Source organism: Ptiloglossa arizonensis, chromosome 9, assembly GCF_051014685.1.
Source record: "Ptiloglossa arizonensis isolate GNS036 chromosome 9, iyPtiAriz1_principal, whole genome shotgun sequence".
NCBI lineage: Eukaryota > Metazoa > Arthropoda > Insecta > Hymenoptera > Colletidae > Ptiloglossa > Ptiloglossa arizonensis.
In genome coordinates, this window is record NC_135056.1 from 21,397,050 (window position 1) to 21,414,672 (window position 17,623).

Consider the following 17,623-nt stretch of genomic DNA (forward strand, 5'->3'; position numbering starts at 1 on the left):
GAATTGTCGAAATCGTGCCACCACCTCGGCTGTCATGTTCTCCTGATACCAAAGTCTTAAAATTATCGAACGCTACTTGCGAAAACCCCGTAAATTTCAAGTCGCGGAATTTCTTGGAAATGACGTCATATTCTGAGAATTGTCGAAATCGTGCCACCTCCTCGGCTATCATGTTCTCCTGATACCAAAGTCTTAAAATTATCGAACGCTACTTGCGAAAACCCCGTAAATTTCAAATCGCGGAATTTCTTAGAAATGACGTCAGATTCTGAGAATTGTCGAAATCGTGCCACCCCCTCGGCTATCATGTTCTCCTGATATCAAAGTCTCAAAATTGTCGAACTCGTCTTGAATTGGTGTGATTTTTTAGAAGCGTCCCCGTCATTTTCAAAGGTGTAAGGGAAAGGGAGAGGGTGAGAAATAATTAAGACAAATTTTTTTCGTTACAGATTATGTTTCTTTATTAATGTACGTTACGCTGACTTTGGTTATTACGATATACAATACATCAACATTAAGAAGTAGTATCGATAACAATAGGTGAAGTCGAAGTGGAGGTAAAGTAGCGGTAGATGTAGCTGTAGATCTAACGGTAGCTGTAGCGGTAGAAGTGTCGGTAGAAGTAGCGGTAGAAGTGGCGGTAGAAGTAGCGGTAGAAGTAGAAGTAGAAGCAACGGTGAATGTAGCTGCAAGAGGTGCGGTATAAGTGGTAGAAGTAACGCTGGAAATAGCAACAAAAGTTGTAGAAACCGTACAAGTGCAGCTTTAGGCGCAGTATCTGGGCCAAGAGCTAATATTCGATTTTAACTGGAAACGTTAAGGCGTCGGAAAATAGCATCGGATAATAGGTCCGTTCGATATCTCGTTAATAAAAGCTCGAGCCGTTACTCGTAATTAAGTCTGCGGTTATAAACTCCGTAGTTGAAACGATCCGTGGCTTTTACGCGAATTAGACCAGAAGGAGGATAAAAGATCCATTAAAGTCTAACGTTGCGCGAGATATTTGCTATATTAGATGTTCCGATCGTGCACGAATCGACGCGTACGGATTTGGATCCATAATTGGAGGTTAAACGATGGAAAATATCCACGAGTAAAACGGTAGTCGATAAGACGAATTCGACACCGAGGACATCGAAGCGGATCTTATTTACCGCGTTTTTAATTTAACGCGTTGAATTGTTACATTTCTATACTTGTGAAAAAACGCTTTGAAACGCGGTGTTAGAATTTCCAAAAACAGTAGCATCGACGACGCGCCTAATCCGATGATCAGTACGTAAAACGCGAACGCAAGGTTCTCCAACTTCATCACCTCGTAACCTTTTCTCTTAGCGTCTCCGTCCGCTTTCGACCAGTTGCGCGTGTAACGACTCATCGTTCTGTCCCACCAGTAACGGATCAATCCACCCTGCGACGCGTGCATCAATAGAGAACCGACTCTGTTTCTCAATGGCCAATTCGGTCGCACCGCGTAGCCCGAGTACAAGGTACTGATCCTGTGCTTCGAGAGACGAAGATTCTTCTCGAACGCGATTCCAAGCAAGTCGACGCGGTCCGCCGCGCAAGCCGCGTTTTCAAATTTCTGCACGTACTCGCTGCAGTCCCAATGGTCCACGGTTTTCACGCGGCCAAAGAGAACGTCGTCGAACACGGCGTTCTTGTAGCCACGATACGCGTAAATCGCGAATCTCGATCGTTTCAGGGTGTCTATAGAGTCCACGGGAAGTTTGGGCGTGGAGGATGTGAGCAAAGAGGACAGATTGCTCTGAAACGTCGAAGTGGTCAAGATGAATAAAAGGAACACGGTGATCAGGTACATCCTCGAGGGACTCCGTTCCGGAAACCGTAGCATCGAGTTGCTCAGCGCCATTCGAAGGACCTCCAAACAGGCGTCGGTTGCACCGCGACCTACGAACACCGCGAGAAAGATCACGGTGCCCGCGCACACTACCGCTACCCCTAGCACGAACACTGGATTCATGAACCTGAAGATCTTCGCGTGGGCAGACTCGTTCTCCGGGTATCTGGTCAGAACGCTGATTCCCGAGTTCACGTGAGGGTAGACCATGGTGGTGTTCGGTTCGTTGAAGAGGTACCGAACGTTCAGCAACACGTCGTAAACGCCCGTGGACACCAGGGCTAGAAACTCGTGGTGACGAGTATTGTTCGCGATTCTCGTCAGCCGCAAACTGACGTTCAATTTGGACCAAACGAGACTCGCCACGGTGCCATCTATGCCTGCCAACTCGGTCGATCCGCTTCTCGAGAGATCGAGAGCCAGACTAGGAGGATTGTTGAGACCCACCGCCTTCACCGGGTATCCTTCCAGTGTCCTCGTTTTAACGAAGTCGAGGTCCTCGCAGGTCGTTCGATCTGCAAGCGATCGGGGGTCCTTAACTCGACGCGTTCAACGAAAACGATCAACCGTTTCTTACAAACCCTGGTCGAAAGTTTGGGTCAGCAGGGTCCATGGATGCTCCTTGTACTTCGTAACGTTCGGAGTTGCTTCCCGCCAAGCTTTTGGCGCCCATGGGGTAAATGGATTGTAGGTGTACATTCGATAGGAGTTGTCATCGTCGATGCACAGAAACGTGGACGACAGTAGATCGTGTTCCCACGCGGTTTCGAGGAAGCGATGCGCGTTTCCGCAGCCAGTTCGAGCGGAGCGATCGTCGAGGAGTATGTAGAGCGCCGTGGGGTTCCACCATTTCGTGCGTCGCAAGGTCTCCGCGACGATCTTCAAGCGATCCACGGATGACGCTACCAACGCGAACGCGAGGAAATCTTGATCCTGTTCGGTCGTTCGTGAAAATTCCTCCAATTTTCCTAGGTCGTTCGCGTTGATCCGAGAAACCGTCCTCGAAGATTCTTTCGTCCACTGTATCGAGGTTTCGGGACTAGATACGACACCGACGGTGTTCAGTTTCGGTTTCTCGCAGGTGCTCAACACCGTGGTCTGGAAACGGAAATGGATAAACGACGAGGTAGTGTTCCTTTACGGAGATTTCGAACGAGATTTACCAGTACTTCCGTGAGAGCTTCGAACCGGTCCGAATCGATCCGTAATTCCGCAAGCGCGATCGACACGTGCCAGTGTATCAATATTAAAATCGTTGGAGAAGCTCGTCTCGCGAAGTTCATATTTCCGTTGCTCGAGGTGCTCTTGTTAACATTTTCCAAGCGGTACGGACGAGCGAAGGCGCAAATTGCAACTCGTTGCAAATTTCTTTCGACCAACGGCCCGTTGCAATCCCCGAGGACTTCGATCGATGGTCGAGTCCGCGACAATTCGAAATCGTTTCGTGGAATCCGATCGATGGAATCGGTGAACGCTGCGAATCGCCCGAGGGGACTCGGCTGTCGAGAATACCGATCGATTCTTTCTCGCCTCCTCGACAAAAAATCCGGTTCGAATTTTGGTCTCGAATCGCAGATGATTTCCAAACGTCTCGACCACCCTCGAGGGCATTACCAACGACGATAACACCGAACGACTCCGTACGAGCGTGCACGCGAGCCGCGTCCCGCCCGCTCACGGTTTCGACGAGATTCTTGGATCCTTGCCAAGCCTGCGAGCGCGATATCGTCCGATCAGAAGTTCGACGAAAAAAACAAGAGCCGCGCAAGAATAGCCGATCCCGAGTATACCGAAGCTGAACGCAATGTGCCTTATCTCCAAATTCCTGAAGCTCCTCTTGTAGTTGAGCAACTTCCTCTTCCAAGCCACGTAGAGCTTCCTGACGTTGAGGTTTCGCCACATGGTAACCAGGCCCGCCTCGACGAGGCTGTGTATCACCTTCGTCACGCGACCGAACAACGGCCAATTCTCACGGGTCGCGTACACCTGCACGCTCTGCTGTATCATCTTCGAACGATGAAGATGCGGGACGGAGTCGCCCGTGTACATGTGAAGGCAATCGTCCAGGCACGCGGCGCGTTTCGATCGAAGGACGAGCTGTTGGCACCGATCGTAGCCGACCAGATGGTAACGCGATCGCATCACCGGATCGAGAATCTGTTTCGGGTAGAACGTCGAGCCGTATATCTCGTAGTCGGAGTCCTGCGAAAAAACGTAGAAACGTCGTCCGGTGTGTTCGTCCAATCGGGATCCAGGCTATCGAGATAACCTGGAAAATCGATCGGTCGCTCGGGGTCGTTGTCCCCGTCCCCGTGTTAAAGTCTCGCGCGGGTTTCCAACGAACGAACGACCTCGAGAGACCGATCGATTTCAGCGTCGCACCTCGAGATCCTTCAGAGTTTCGACGTTGGGCCGTAAAACCGGCACGGTGAGCAGGGAGGCCAGATGGCTTTGAACCAACGCGTTCACCACCAGGAACATCAGGAACACCTTGTTGAAGAAGATCCTGTAGGCGATGTGCCGCGGCAGACGACGCATGGAGACGCAAGTGATCAAGCGAATTATGTCCATGCTGGCCAGCGCGAAACCTTCGCACTTGGCTAGCACCAGAAGAGCCAGAAGAAAGATGGCGACGTTCCCTACGATCACGCCTGGCGAGAAGAACGACAGGATCTTCTCGACCTCGGATATTTCTCCGGATCGCTGGGTCATCGCGCACAGTCCGTTTCGACCGTGAGGATAGGTGTGCCTGCGAAAACGTAGGAAACGATTTTGAACGGAAACCGTGGACTCATCCGCGAACGGAAACGCGCGTTAGGCTACTCTTTCGACAAGATCGATTCGATACAGAGGACGTACTGGACCTTCCACATGGCGTACAAGCTCCTCACGTTCATGCCCATGTCCACCTTGCCGGTGCTCACGTCGGCCAGCATTCCCACCATGTTCCCATGGGGCCCGACTCCGCCCAGCTGGAACAAGGTTCCATCGTGCACGGCCACGTTCAGCGTCGCGTTCAGCTTGTCGAACACTATCTTCGCGATTTCCCCGTTATCGCCCGTGAACTTGTCCAAGCCCGGTTTATCGGGATCTATGTCGAGGTAAGGCTTGAACGATATCGCGTTCAACCTGACTTCGTACCCGTTCAGATCGGTCGTTTTGTCGAACGTCAAGCCCTCGCAGAACCTGGGACCTTTTACGTCGTTAACGTTAGTCCGCGTAATCGTCGAGATAACAGCGTTCACTGTCCGCGCGACCCTAAAACGTCCAATCCAGGTACGATAAGATTATCGCGGAAACGAGCCTCCTTTTTTCACCGAGCCAGTACATTTTTTACCTCGGAAAGAGCTTTCGGATTATCTCGAGAGGGAATCGGGACCTCGCGCAGACGCGAACGCCGATAAAAATTTCCGGTTTACGATACGGCCCGAGGAACGCGATACGATTACTTTTCGACGAAACTTTTCGCTCTGCTCCTTTTGCACGCACAAAAGGTGCGATAGAAGAGGTCTTTCGCCAATCGTCCGATTTGTTTATTTCCTCGCGCGGATCGGCGACAGGGAACGCGACACGATTACTTTTCGACGAAAGTTTTCACTTTGCTCCTTTTGCTCGCACAAAAGGTGCGGCAGAAAAGGTCTTCGAATTACGCTATCGTCCCGATTTGTTTATTTCCTCGCGCGGATCGGCGGACAGTGAACGCGACGCGCTCTCGCTCGACTTGCCATCACGATATCCGGTCTTCAACAGCGTCCAAGGATGACCCGCTCGTCCCTCGAAGCGAGCGACGTTTCTCCAGATACGCGGTGCCTCTTCGGAATAGGGATTGTAGGTGTAGAGGACGAGGCCTTCGTCGGGATCGAGGCAGAGGAAGACCGCGGAGAGGATGTCGTAGTTCCAAGCGGTCGCGAGGTATCTGTAGGCGTTCGCGCAGCCTCGCTCCTCGGTCCTCCTGTCGATCAGAACGTGAAAGCCGTGGTAGTTCGACCAGGTCGAGTCCTTGATTCTCTGCAGGAGCAACCGCAGCATGGGCTGCGAGGACGCGATCACGACGAAACGCTTCAGCTTTTGGAGCAGGTGCAGGAAGGAGTATCGTTTGAACAGCGTGTACGAGTATCTGGTCAGCGTGAAGAGATCGAACGCGGTGGATTTCGATTCGGCGATCAGAGCGACCGGTAGACTACGGAGAGTCGGTAGAAGCTCCTCGTATTCACCGGCCAGCAGGAGAGCGTCGCTGGGATCGAAGGTTCCGCAAGATCGAAGGATAGTCACCTGCGAAAATTCCACACTGGTCGATCGGCGATGTTTTAGACCGGGCTGGGGACAAGGGGAGTTACACGGTTACCGTTTTCTCGATCACGTCGTCGTAAGCGAGCTGGTCCCTCGTGGTTACGTTCGCGATCAGTACGGAGATCGGCAGAACGAGGTTCCACGATGCTCTCGTCATGTCAGAGACGACAACGGGTTATTCGTAGCTGGAAAAATTCGCGCCTCGGACGGAGGATGCGCTTTCACCGGTTTCGTAAAACAGTCGCGTCGCGTCTCGTCACGGTTCGGGAACGAATAGAATACCGTTTCCTGCGAGCGAGGGAACGAGCGACGCTGTTCGTCCCGGCGTGTCCATTTTCGCGGGGACAGCGTTCGCGCGGCGATAATCATCTAAATGGACGTTTCCACCGTTTCGCGGGGGAGAGGGAGGTGGTGGTAGATCGACGCCGCGATTGCTCGGAGTTTCTGGACACGAGCCGATCGAACGAGTTCGGATTTTACGCGCGTCAACGACCGTGCCGCGTATTTCACGCTCGGGTTCCCGATGCTCTCGTCCTTGTGCGTATCGGCGAGGAAGACGGTTCTTCAAGGTGGGAGAACCGCCCCCACCGCGACCAGACGACGAGTTTAAGACAGTTTAGCATCGGCCGTCGGCTCGAGTGCTCGTCTCGCGAGCCAACGGCGACGCGGAGTAGGAGACGCTTCGTTCGTTCGTTCGTTCGTTCGTACGTACGTTCGTACGTGTTTCGAGTTTAATCGCCGGAAGCTCAACGGGTTAAAGAATCGACGAAAATATCGGGCCCCGGCTAGTAAACCGGTTTACCGTTTCGCGAGGAGGACGAGTCTCGTACCGCGAGGGGCCTTTCGCGATGCTCGGGGGACGAGGTACGACGGTGCTCGCGCTGATCGTTCTCTCGGTTGGGCACGTGGCCGAGACGGGGACTACCAACGCGCAACCTCACATCGTCTTCATTTTGGCCGACGATCTGGTGAGCCGTTTGTCCTCGAGCGTTTCCTCCGCGAGGATTTCCTACCGCGATTAAAACGATTCTCTCGCCAGGGATGGAACGACGTTGGATTCCACGGTTCCGGTCAGATTCCGACGCCCAATATCGACGCCCTCGCTTACTCGGGGCTGATTCTCGATCGATATTACGTAAGCCCGATCTGCACACCGTCGAGGAGCGCCTTGATGACCGGCAAGCATCCCATTCACACCGGAATGCAACACGGGGTACGAGAGCGAACCAAACGTTACACCAGCGCCTCGTTTAAACGCGCAACGAGCTTCTGAATAAGTAGACCGACGCTACTTTCAGCCGGCATTAACCGACGTAAATGTCAAATTGACGGTCGTTCTTTTACGATCTTCGAGCGACGTAGACTCGTATCGTACAGGCCGATGAAAATCTCGCGTCACGGATCCGAGCTGCCCGCGTTCGAGGACAGAGCCCTTTTATCGCGCGGAAGCTTCGCAAACACGAGCCTTGCGATAATTTGACGCGTAGCGATCGCGAACGCGAACTTGTCCTCGCGAATACGAAAAATTACCCGGAATCTCTTCCACGAAAAATGAATCGGCCTGTATCTCTTCGTAGACCTTGCACTTGTGTTTGCTCTCGCGTCGCTCGCTCCGACCTTTTGCGCGCGTTGTTTTCGCGGGGCAACGGAGAAAGGAGAGACGGACCTTTGATCGTCGAATTACGTTAACGTTCGTTATCGTAGCCTAACCAACCTTCCATCGTGTCGAATCAGGTCCTGAAATGCGCCGAGCCGAGAGGACTTCCTCTCGGTGAGAGACTGCTGCCGGAGTATCTCCGAGATCTCGGTTACAGCAACCACATCGTCGGTAAATGGCACCTGGGTTTCTACACGAAGGAGTACACGCCCACTTACAGAGGATTCGACACCCACCTCGGTTTTTGGAGCGGCCATCAGGACTACTTCGATCACAGCGCCATCGAAAACGTAAGCGCAAACGGTTTCGAGAACGGTTCCGTTGTCCATTGCTCGTCGGTGAAAATATTACGCGATTTCGTTGCGGGGACAAATTGCACTTTGAGCGTTGTTTTCGTTCGAAAAACGACGCGAAGCCATTGACGGTTCAAGGGCATCGAACGATTATTCCCCGTCTCGTCGGTTCGGTTCGATCGAGAACGCGAGTCGCGCGGTTTCCTCGATCGGGTGTAACTCGCGATTCGAATTTCCAGCCACTTTGGGGCTTGGACATGAGACGGGGCCTGGAGCCGGCCTGGGACCTCCACGGCCAGTACACCACCGACGTTTTCACCAAAGAGGCTGTGAGACTGATCGGCGAGCACAACGTCAGTCGGCCCATGTTTCTCTACCTCGCACACGCGGCCGTGCACTCGGGGAATCCCTACAACCCGCTTCCAGCCCCGGATCACGTGGTCGCCAAGTTCACCGACATCTTCGAGTACGATCGAAGACGATTCGCTGGTAATCGGAGAACGTTCGATCGTCGAGTCGCGGCTCTCTCGTTTCGACTTACCCGAGCGAAATGGGTCCGTCGATGGTTTCAGGTATGCTGAGCAAACTGGACGAATCGGTCGGCCGCGTGGTGGACGCGTTGCGCGAGAAAGGGATGCTGAAGAACAGCCTGATCGTGTTCTCGACGGACAACGGGGGACCGGCTGCCGGTTTCAATTTGAACGCCGCGTCCAACTGGCCGTTAAAGGGCACGAAGAACACCCTCTGGGAAGGTAGTTTCTCCGTGGATAGCGGGGAATCGTTTCTCTGATCGTATTCGCGGTTTCTCAGGTGGCGTGAGGGGGGCCGGATTGATCTGGTATCCGAAGCTGACGCGGCCCGGAAGAGTCGGCAAGCAACTGTTTCACGCGACCGATTGGCTACCGACGTTGTTGACCGCCGCCGGTGGCGATTCGTCCAAACTGGACATCGACGGTATAGATCTCTGGACCGCCTTGACCAGGGACACCGACTCCCCGCGGACGATCGTTCTTCACAACATCGACGACATCCTCGGCGTCTCGGGAATCTCGATAGGCGATTGGAAACTGGTCCAAGGTGAGGACGCGGTTGCAAAACTCGAGCCCCTTCCGCGACTTTGACTCTTTCCAGGGACCACTTACAACGGACAATGGGACGGCTGGTACGGACCTTCGGGACGAGAGTGGGTCTACGACGTGGGAGGCGTGATCGGTAGCACGAGCGGTCGAGCGGTGGTCAGCGTCGGCTTGTCTCTCTCCGCGGAGATCGTTCGAAAGCTTCGGGACGAAGCCACGGTCAAGTGTCACCGAAGAAACGATACGTTGCCCCACTGCAAACCCTTGGAAGCCCCGTGTCTCTTCAACGTACGCTGGGACCCTTGCGAGTACAACAATCTCGCGAACGAGTGAGCCTTTTATCGTCGAACGCGAAAACCCAACGAGAAACCGACTCGACGAATCTTTCCTCTCTCGTTCAAGGTTTCCCGTAATCGCCAACTCTCTGCGTAAGGAGCTGAAACGGTTGAACGCTACCGCGGTTCCGCCCGGTAACCTCTCTTGGGACACCAGAGCGAATCCCGAGTTTTGGGACCACACCTGGACCAACTTTGGCGACTTCCTCAACGAGTTGGAGGGAACGAGGGAGCGGAGGTGATCGTTCGAAGCGTCTTCGCGACCGATTGCCGCGCTATCGCATTAAACAAACTCGAATCCGACGTTCGTAACAGTAAAGAGACTTTTTCCACGAATCACAGGGGCCTTGTATCCATCTCGAACACACGGAGAACGTTCATCGTTACCTAAAACGCAAACAGCCCGCTCTCGGAAGATCGGACGATCGTCGACGTTGGTGCATCCGCGAGCTGCGGACGACCTTTGACGCGTTGCACCGGCATCTAAAATCGAAACGACTTTCGAGATTTCTCTCCACTTTGGCCGGGAAACGCAACGAACCGACCCCACGGGATTGTAAATAGTAGCTTCGTTTATTTCTTAATCTATACATATCTTCGATTTCGTTGGACCACAATTTTCGGCCCGCGCGAGTAAAAAGTTTCGGGGATGAAATAAAAAAAAGGGGGAACTCTTCGTGGAAACGAAAGTCCAAAGTCCTGGTGTCGTCGGCTAGAACGTCAGAATGGGTCCTTCTCGATGGTCGAGGATATCTGCGAAACGAAGGAAACGATGGTTAATAGAGTCGGGTCGTTGACCGTTCGACGAACGAGGAAGGAAGTCGTCGACGTAGAGGCATCGCGCCGTGACATCGACCGGTCGACTCGGTTCAATTTCGTTTCTCAAAGGTGCCGTTTCAAATGCTAAATCGAGCGGACGTTGCGCAAGAATTGGAAAGCGAGCTCTATTCGGGACGAGTCGCCGCGAACGGAATAATTTTCCATTCGTAACGCGATCGATCGATAGCGTTCTCTCCCGTCCGTTCTGGTTGCGTCTCGAGACGAGAGGGAAGATAAGAGAGAGAAAAAAGGACCGCGGGAAGGTTTTCCGCTCGCGGTTACGCGGCACCGCGCAACGTCGGCTCTCGATGTTGATCGCGTACCTTTGGCAATGCTCCACCAGGGCAACGTAATGTACGTGAGAAACGCGTTCAGGGGTACCGACTGGGCCCGCCTGGTCTCTTTCCAGAAGTGGAAGGTCTGGGTGAATCCTCGCATCGTCCACAGCGGGTTGTAAGCTCCGTCGTCCAGCTCTGACGAACAGAGAACGAACCGAGCGTTACCGATAATCTCGAATCGATCGGAGCATCGACCTAGAATCAAGATCCTGGAACGTTTCGCGTCGATCGATCGGCCGTGTAAATGGATCGACTCTCGCTGAACGAACGACGTCGTTGTCGTGGCCAAGGTGCGACGGAGCCGATACGCATATATTTTCTCCGTAAGGGCGTACGATTCGTTTTTCGTTCTTCTCCGCGCGTAACCGACGGATCGATTCTACGTCGTATCGAGCGGGTGGATCGTACGCGCGCGTCGATCGTTCGATCGTTCGATCGTTCGTTCGTTCGTTCGTTCGTTCGTTGGTTCGTGGATGACCGTGTTTATACCGGTGGTGAAACTCGCGTAGCGTACGGTCGTAATTTCGTTTGCCACGTGTTTCGTTCGCGAACCACCACCAGCACCGCGACGCAGCGTCGCGCGCGCTCTCGAACGATACTCGCCGTGTTTTCGGGGACGATCGCGGGGCCCGTTCTCGACATCGATTTCACCATCCTCATAAACACAGTCATACGCCGAGCACGGTCGGTAGATAGGTAGGTAGGTTGCTCTGCGCACGTTTACCTTTCCAAGTGACTAGGAACGTTCACGTACGGAGCACGACGGAGGAAACGAGCTCTGGCTCGTCCGGTGGTGTACAGGTTGCCCGATAAACGATCGCTTTCCCGTCGAGTCGGTCGAAGGGTTCGAAACTCGCGTACAGGGTACGTAACCCTGTCCACGGTGGCGACCGTATCGGGAGAGCCGTCGTTTACGGGTCGGGTCGGGACGCGATCGCGCGATCGTTTACGGGGTGCGGTGTAAGTGTCGGATGTGGCAGGGTGGAAGAAGAATTTACCCTGTGAGCCGGGGCGGCGCGGGAGCTCGCACCAATAGTAGATGGCTGTGCCGTCTGGTGTTACGCGATGAGGAGGGAGTGGGTTGCCCGCGAAGCTGCCGGAAAGCGCTCGTCTTCGTCTTCTCCTCGGCAGGGTGGCGCTGTGCCTGTGCGCGGTCGGGTTCCCGCGCGTGATGCGCGCGTTCGCGTTTTTATCTTTCGCGGTATCGTCGTTTTTGTTCTCGTTACGTCCGGTGTAGTACTCCTCGTGGTCGGAGCCGGCCGAGCGTAGACGCCGGCGTCCGTCCCCGCGACGCGGTCGGAAGACTTCGTCGTCGCTGAGACGGCGATGCTCCTCCTCGTTCTCCAGGTTGTCGATCCTCTCGCGATTCACGATGTTCCCGGTGCTGTACGGCCTACGTTTACGATTATTGTCCTGCTCCTCCTCCTCCTCCTCCTCCTCCTCCTCCTCGTATCCGAGCGGCAGTTCCTCCTTGCCGTGGACCATTATCGCGCCCGCGTCCAGCTTCCGTCTGACGTTGTCGTCCGTGAGGCAGGGCGCCGCTGGCACGAGTATCTCGCTACCGACCTCGATATGGTTGTGCCGATGATGGTTCTGGAGGCCTGCCACGAAACAACTCGTTCGACTGATCCGTGCGACGTTGCCTCGAACGTTTACCGTTACGCGATACGCGATCTCTTCTTCCCGTCGACGAAAGCAAGAAAACAAAAAAGAAACAAAAAGAAAAAACTCGATGGAATACCGACGACGACGAGGACGGTCGGGAACCTGGTCGTCGAGTCCAGCTCGTTTCGAGTGGTTCGCGCTCGCGTTCACCGTCCTCGGTATTCCAATCGGTGCGGTCTACTCGAACAAGATTCGAAATCACCGATTCGCGGGCTATCGTTCGCGCTATGGTTCGCGAGAGACGAAGGAACGATCGTCTCGAACGCTCACCGTGTGTCTCGTGATAGGCCTCCTTGAGGTTCGCCGCGTTCTCGTTTCCGGCCGGTTCCCACGAGTTACGTTGCTTTTGATTCGGACGTTGCTGCCTGCCGGGAAGATGCGGGGATCTTCGTCGTCTGGCACGAGGACTTCTGCGATTTCCCGGTGAGCCCCGGCCGCCCCAGCTGCTATCCTGTAGGTCGGCTACAAAGGAAAGAGCCGGCATGGCACGTGCCACGGATTAGAGACACAAGGCTAACCGTATTTTCGTTTCTCGTTTTCGATGCGTCGTTCCCGTTCGCATCGCGTTCGACGCGCTCGTCCATTTCTCGTGGCGATCGTATTTCGTAAGACGGGAGTTTCGCGTGCGGCGGTGTTGGTGGTGGTTCGGCTCTAGCTGTACCTCCTCGACGTGGCTACGCTTCTTTTCTTTTTTTCTACTCTTTCGTTCCGTTTCGAAATTAGTCGTCCGATTGCGGCGCGCGGATCGCAGCGTCGATCGCGAGACCCGAGAGAGAGAAAGAGAGATAGAGAGAGAAAAATAGAGAGAGAGAAAGATAGAGTACCTCCGCGGTTTGCTTCCCGCCGTTCGACGAGTAACTCGAGAAGTCGAGGACGGTTCGCGGAGGCGTGCCCGAGAAAAAAAAGGTACATCGTCGTTGGTAAGCGCGCAACTCCGGTGGCCTCGCGGTAAAATGGAAATCGTTCGAAAGAAAAGCAAGATCGAACGGTGTCTCGAACACGGTGAGTTCGCTTCTGGGGCGTTCGAGTTGCATCGAAAGTGAGAGAAACGTGCAAAGGTCGTAACGGCATGCACGATGGCCCACGGCGGAGGGGTAGGAGGAACGCAGGCAGAGAAAAATTTGCCGAACAGAAACAGAGAAAGAAAGAGAGAGAGAGAGAGAGAGAGAGAGAGAGAGAGAGAGAGAGAGAGAGAGAGAGAGAGAGAGAGAGAGAGAGAGAGAGAGAGAGAGAGCGGAACCGCGCGGAACGACCGACTCGTAGTTACCGTCTCGAACGTCTCCAGCTTCGATCTCGCTGAGACCGTTCGCCATCGAGTCCAGTCCCTCGTTCTCCGATCTGGCCTTCATCGCCGCGGTGTCGGGCTTCGTTCTCCAACCGCCGCGAACAAAGTTGTTCAGGTTCGCGCTGGGATCGGACAGCCTGCGTTGGTGACGATACATGAAGAGATCCTCGGCGTCGTCCCAATCGGCGTCCCAGAGCGAATCCGTGGCGCAGTATCCCGGCTCCGAGGTCGGTGTCTCGGCTCCGGAACCCTTCGGTTTGGTAACCGCCATCTCCGCGTGTCCTTTGCCTGAAAGAGGAACGACGAATACGGTGGAACTGGTCTCGTTCGCGAAAAACGTTATTCGACGATCGTACCGCGAGGTCCCTTCATACGGACGAACTCGATTCTCTGGGACGCAGCGCCGGAGAACAGCCCGAAGGTCATGCGTTGCGCCATTTTGGTACTCAAGCTCGACTGAAAAATCGAAGCGGGGACGTTAATCGAACGAGTCTGTATTCGCGAGTCGCGTTCGAGAACGTACCCTCGCGTCGTACACCTTCTTGAGCGCGTCGTATCTGATGGAACCGAGAAAAATGACACCCTGAATCGCGCCCTCTCGGTCGGACGCGACCAACTCGACGCATACCATTTCGCCGTCCCTCACCAGAATATCACAGAAAACTTCGTCGAAATTGTCCACCATGAAGCATATGTGCGGATAGGTCATCTCCTCGAGATCCCCCTTTGCGTCCATGCGTCGCCGACTCGGGCTCGCGTACACCTTTTGCGAGTGTCTTCGTAAAACCTGAAACACGGACGGGACGCGTTCCGTGAACGAGCGGAAAGGAAGAGACTCGAGGAAATCGCGCTCGGTCGCGACTCTCACTTGCAATTCCTTCGGGCTGGTTCGCGTGCAGATCGCCAACGTGAGCGTGTAGTCGAACTGATGAACGACCAGATTCAGGTACACGGTTTCCTCCCAGTCGATGTCGGGATCACCGATCGGCAGCCTCTTGCTGTCCTTGCGAAATACGTCCACCTCGGTCTCGAACTTTGGCAAGTAACGGGACGAGGTTTTCACGTGCTTCTTGCGCACGAAGAAGAGGAGATCGTCACCGTCGATCGTGTGCTCCGCTTGGAAAAGGAAATGACGAACGAACAGGTCCGTCCAGTAGGTGGTTCCTTGAAGAATCACGAAGCCGGAGTCTGCGGAGAAGGGTACGGGGTCGATCTCGGAACGCACGGTTAAAAATACGCGCGAACGAGGAGACCCGGGACGTCGTTTCGGGTATTCTCGATCGGCGTCGACGTTCCTCGAGACCGAGAAGAAAGGAAAGGGGGACCGAGGACGAAGCCGAACGTTGACCGACGACTCGGCGAGGACTGCGCCTCGATCGTACGCGAACCGCTGGTCGACGGGTGGGCTGGTCCCCGTCGTCGATTTCGAACCGTGGGGATCCGCCGTGTTTACGAGGAACGCTCGTGTATCGCGCGGGGATCTCTCGGTTGTCTCTGCGTCGCGAGATTGCGTCACCTAGCGCTTATAGAACGGAACGAACAGACGCGTTTCTGTTTATTTAACGCGCAGATGCGCAAACGGTGCGCTCGTCGATACAGGGCCGTGTGCAGTTAACTGTACGCGCGAACCGCGAAAACGAGGAAAGGTTTCACGCTCGACGAGATCCCGTATTTTCCGTTTCTCGAGTCGCTCGAAGGAAAATCACCGCGCACGCGAAACAAAAGGCTCGGACCGTCCGCGACCTCGCGGCAGCTAGAAAGGAGTATGTAAATACGCGCGAACGCGTTCGTGTCCTCGGCGCGTTCCACGCCCGATGGTGCGCGATCCGTTCGACGTCGAAGCGAGATACTCTTGTTGACAAACAACACCGTTTTCGCGTCAGCTGCGCCGTACCGAGATTTCGATACGGAGGTTCTCGATAGAGAAAACGAGACGAACGGTTTCATCGAGACGAAGCGAAGAAAAAAAAACGATCGCGGCCCCTCGTTCTCCCCTCGTTCCCCCCGTCCAACTCCCGTCGTTCTCCCGTCGTTTTCCCCTCGACTCATCGATCGTCGAATCACCCTCGCGGTGGGCGAACCCCTGCGTCTCCCGAACAAAAGCACCGGAAACACACCCCTTGTTCGAGCACCCTCGCGCGAGCTCCCCTAAACGCGCAAGACGAACTTAACCGCGCTTAAACCCTCGTCGTGCCCGCGGTTACCGAATTCGAGCGTTTTACGAACCGAGCCGAGTTTTCGTTGTCGCGTGAACCCCAGCCACGAAGCGCCTGAACGCGCTCGAATCCGTACCAGGTTGATCGTACGAACCATCCTTGAGCATTTGCCGTAGCTCCTTCGTCCTCTGGAAGTTGATCTCCTCGAGGAGCTGCTCGAGCATGGTCGGCGGCCTGGCCAGGCCCGAGGTCGAGCTGCCCGCCAGATTGGCCATGCCCGGCTGGACGAACGTGCGTCTTCTGCCCGATACCACCTGTCGTCCCGCAGCCAACCGCGCCACCACCACTGACGCGGGTTCGCGATCGTTGTCGAGAATCACGGCCTCACGGCCGAACGCGTACCACGGAACCGAGTTGACTACGGATCATCGCGAAATGTCCGCACGGCAGACCGGCATCGTAATCTCTCTCTCTCTTCTTTTTCGTTCCCTCTCTCTCTCTCGCTCTCTCTCTCTCTCGACCGCGTCACGTTAGAACGAATCCCTTCCGGTGATATCAGCGATGTACGTCTATTGAAGAGTTCCGCTGGCCGCCATACCGACGCGCGTCACACCTCGAGTACCGACGCCCGACGACGGTCCACGGTCGCGTTCGCGCTTCACCGACAGAGAGTCCACCGAGTCCCGATGACTCGGCTTCGCGACTGCCGTGCCAGCGTCACGCGCTCGATAATTCCGCGCACGCTCCTAGCCAATACCACGTGAACCTCGCGTCATCGCCGCGCTCTTTTCGAACTGGTTTAACCAACGTACCGAGCGAAACTCCTCCGCGTGCACCGCGACAACAACGGGACGCGCGGTTCTCTTCTTTCGCGACAATTTACGACCGACACCGCGATTCGACAAAAGCCAACGTTCGTTCTTCTCGTATCGGATCGACGAAAACGAAACAGGATCGATTCGAAAATCGAACTCTGCGCGTTTCCGTTACTCGTAACGTTTACGTCGCAACGCTTCCTCTTTCTCGAAAAATCTTTCCTCCGATATCCTATCGTATCCGCTGGTCGTTTCCGATTCAATTTTCGAGCCGTGATTTCTAGAAACGTTGCATCGCGTCGAACGCGCTCGAATCTCGAATCGAAACTTTTCTCCTTGCTCGACGCGTTACCGCCGCTCAGACCTCGCTCCCGTAAATCATCGGGAGATAAGTCTCGGCAAATAGGCCCGATTTCTTTCGAAACGTTCGGGTTTCCAGCTTCGTCGCGCGTTTATCTCGTCGAAGGTGCAACGAAGATATCCGTGGAGAGCGCGCGCGATGGAAACTCGGCGCGGTGGAAGTTTACGCCGTGGATGCTCGACGAGCCACGGCCGTTTGGAAAACATTGGCTGGGATGACTAACAGGGGCAACCGATATCGCGCTATCTGCGTTCGAGCGTTGCCAAAGAACGACTGTTCGTGCAACGTTGGTATCGTTCGTACCGTACGCGACTCGGTTCGTAGAATCGTTTCTCGACGAGCTACCTACACCGCTCCATCTCTCGTCTTTCCGCGCAACTATCTCGCCGAGCGGAAAATTATCGAAATCCGCGCGGAGGATCGCGCTTCGAGAAGAATCCGTTGGTAGAGTTTTCATTGTATTTTTCACGAGCGAGGAACGAAGGCATCGACGAACGCGTACGTGGGTGTCGTTATCGCGCGCGCGTTATCTGAAAGACGCGGTCGCTTCCAGGAAAATACGATGACCTAAAACCGACCTTGTGACTCTAGATAGCGATTCCCGAGCAACATCGGCCAATTCGACGCGGGAATGCGCGAGCGATCGTCTTCGAGCGAAATAAAATTCGCTTC

At 54.7% G+C, this 17,623-nt stretch overlaps 4 protein-coding genes across 15 annotated transcripts; 1 reads left to right on the top strand and 3 right to left on the bottom strand.

Annotated features, from left to right (window-relative positions):
• Positions 1-444: 444 nt before the first annotated feature.
• LOC143150977 (uncharacterized) lies at positions 445-3,163 on the bottom strand. Of its 3 annotated transcripts, none has more exons than XM_076319656.1 (4): positions 3,025-3,163; positions 2,443-2,959; positions 1,324-2,376; positions 445-721 (listed from the first exon to the last, which is right to left on the bottom strand). In XM_076319656.1, exons 1-4 carry the CDS (start codon positions 3,142-3,144, stop codon positions 492-494), a joined length of 1,920 nt encoding a protein of 639 aa, XP_076175771.1. In that variant the 5' UTR covers positions 3,145-3,163; the 3' UTR covers positions 445-491. The 3 variants fall into 3 exon arrangements, with proteins under 3 accessions (XP_076175771.1, XP_076175773.1, XP_076175772.1); XM_076319658.1 differs by having other exon boundaries at positions 1,316-2,376; XM_076319657.1 differs by having other exon boundaries at positions 586-2,376.
• A 370-nt stretch (positions 3,164-3,533) lies between these two features.
• Positions 3,534-8,008, bottom strand: LOC143150995 (uncharacterized). Its single transcript, XM_076319692.1, has 5 exons — positions 6,207-8,008; positions 5,587-6,133; positions 4,721-5,054; positions 4,244-4,610; positions 3,534-4,063 (listed from the first exon to the last, which is right to left on the bottom strand). Exons 1-5 carry the CDS (start codon positions 6,306-6,308, stop codon positions 3,536-3,538), a joined length of 1,878 nt encoding a protein of 625 aa, XP_076175807.1. The 5' UTR covers positions 6,309-8,008; the 3' UTR covers positions 3,534-3,535.
• Positions 6,787-10,175, top strand: LOC143150978 (arylsulfatase B). Its single transcript, XM_076319659.1, has 8 exons — positions 6,787-7,119; positions 7,191-7,364; positions 7,886-8,098; positions 8,341-8,590; positions 8,674-8,853; positions 8,912-9,178; positions 9,233-9,506; positions 9,580-10,175. Exons 1-8 carry the CDS (start codon positions 7,000-7,002, stop codon positions 9,752-9,754), a joined length of 1,653 nt encoding a protein of 550 aa, XP_076175774.1. The 5' UTR covers positions 6,787-6,999; the 3' UTR covers positions 9,755-10,175.
• On the bottom strand, positions 10,067-17,226 carry LOC143150974 (uncharacterized protein KIAA0930 homolog). 10 transcript variants are annotated; one of them, XM_076319644.1, is made up of 9 exons: positions 15,846-17,226; positions 14,488-14,807; positions 14,143-14,406; positions 13,976-14,075; positions 13,602-13,907; positions 12,605-12,796; positions 11,668-12,270; positions 10,655-10,864; positions 10,067-10,265 (listed from the first exon to the last, which is right to left on the bottom strand). In XM_076319644.1, the coding sequence occupies exons 1-9, from the start codon at positions 16,048-16,050 to the stop codon at positions 10,225-10,227; spliced, it is 2,241 nt and encodes a 746-aa protein (XP_076175759.1). In that variant the 5' UTR covers positions 16,051-17,226; the 3' UTR covers positions 10,067-10,224. The 10 variants fall into 10 exon arrangements, with proteins under 10 accessions (XP_076175759.1, XP_076175762.1, XP_076175761.1 ...); XM_076319647.1 differs by having other exon boundaries at positions 15,930-17,224; XM_076319646.1 differs by having other exon boundaries at positions 15,912-17,224.
• Positions 17,227-17,623: the final 397 nt, after the last annotated feature.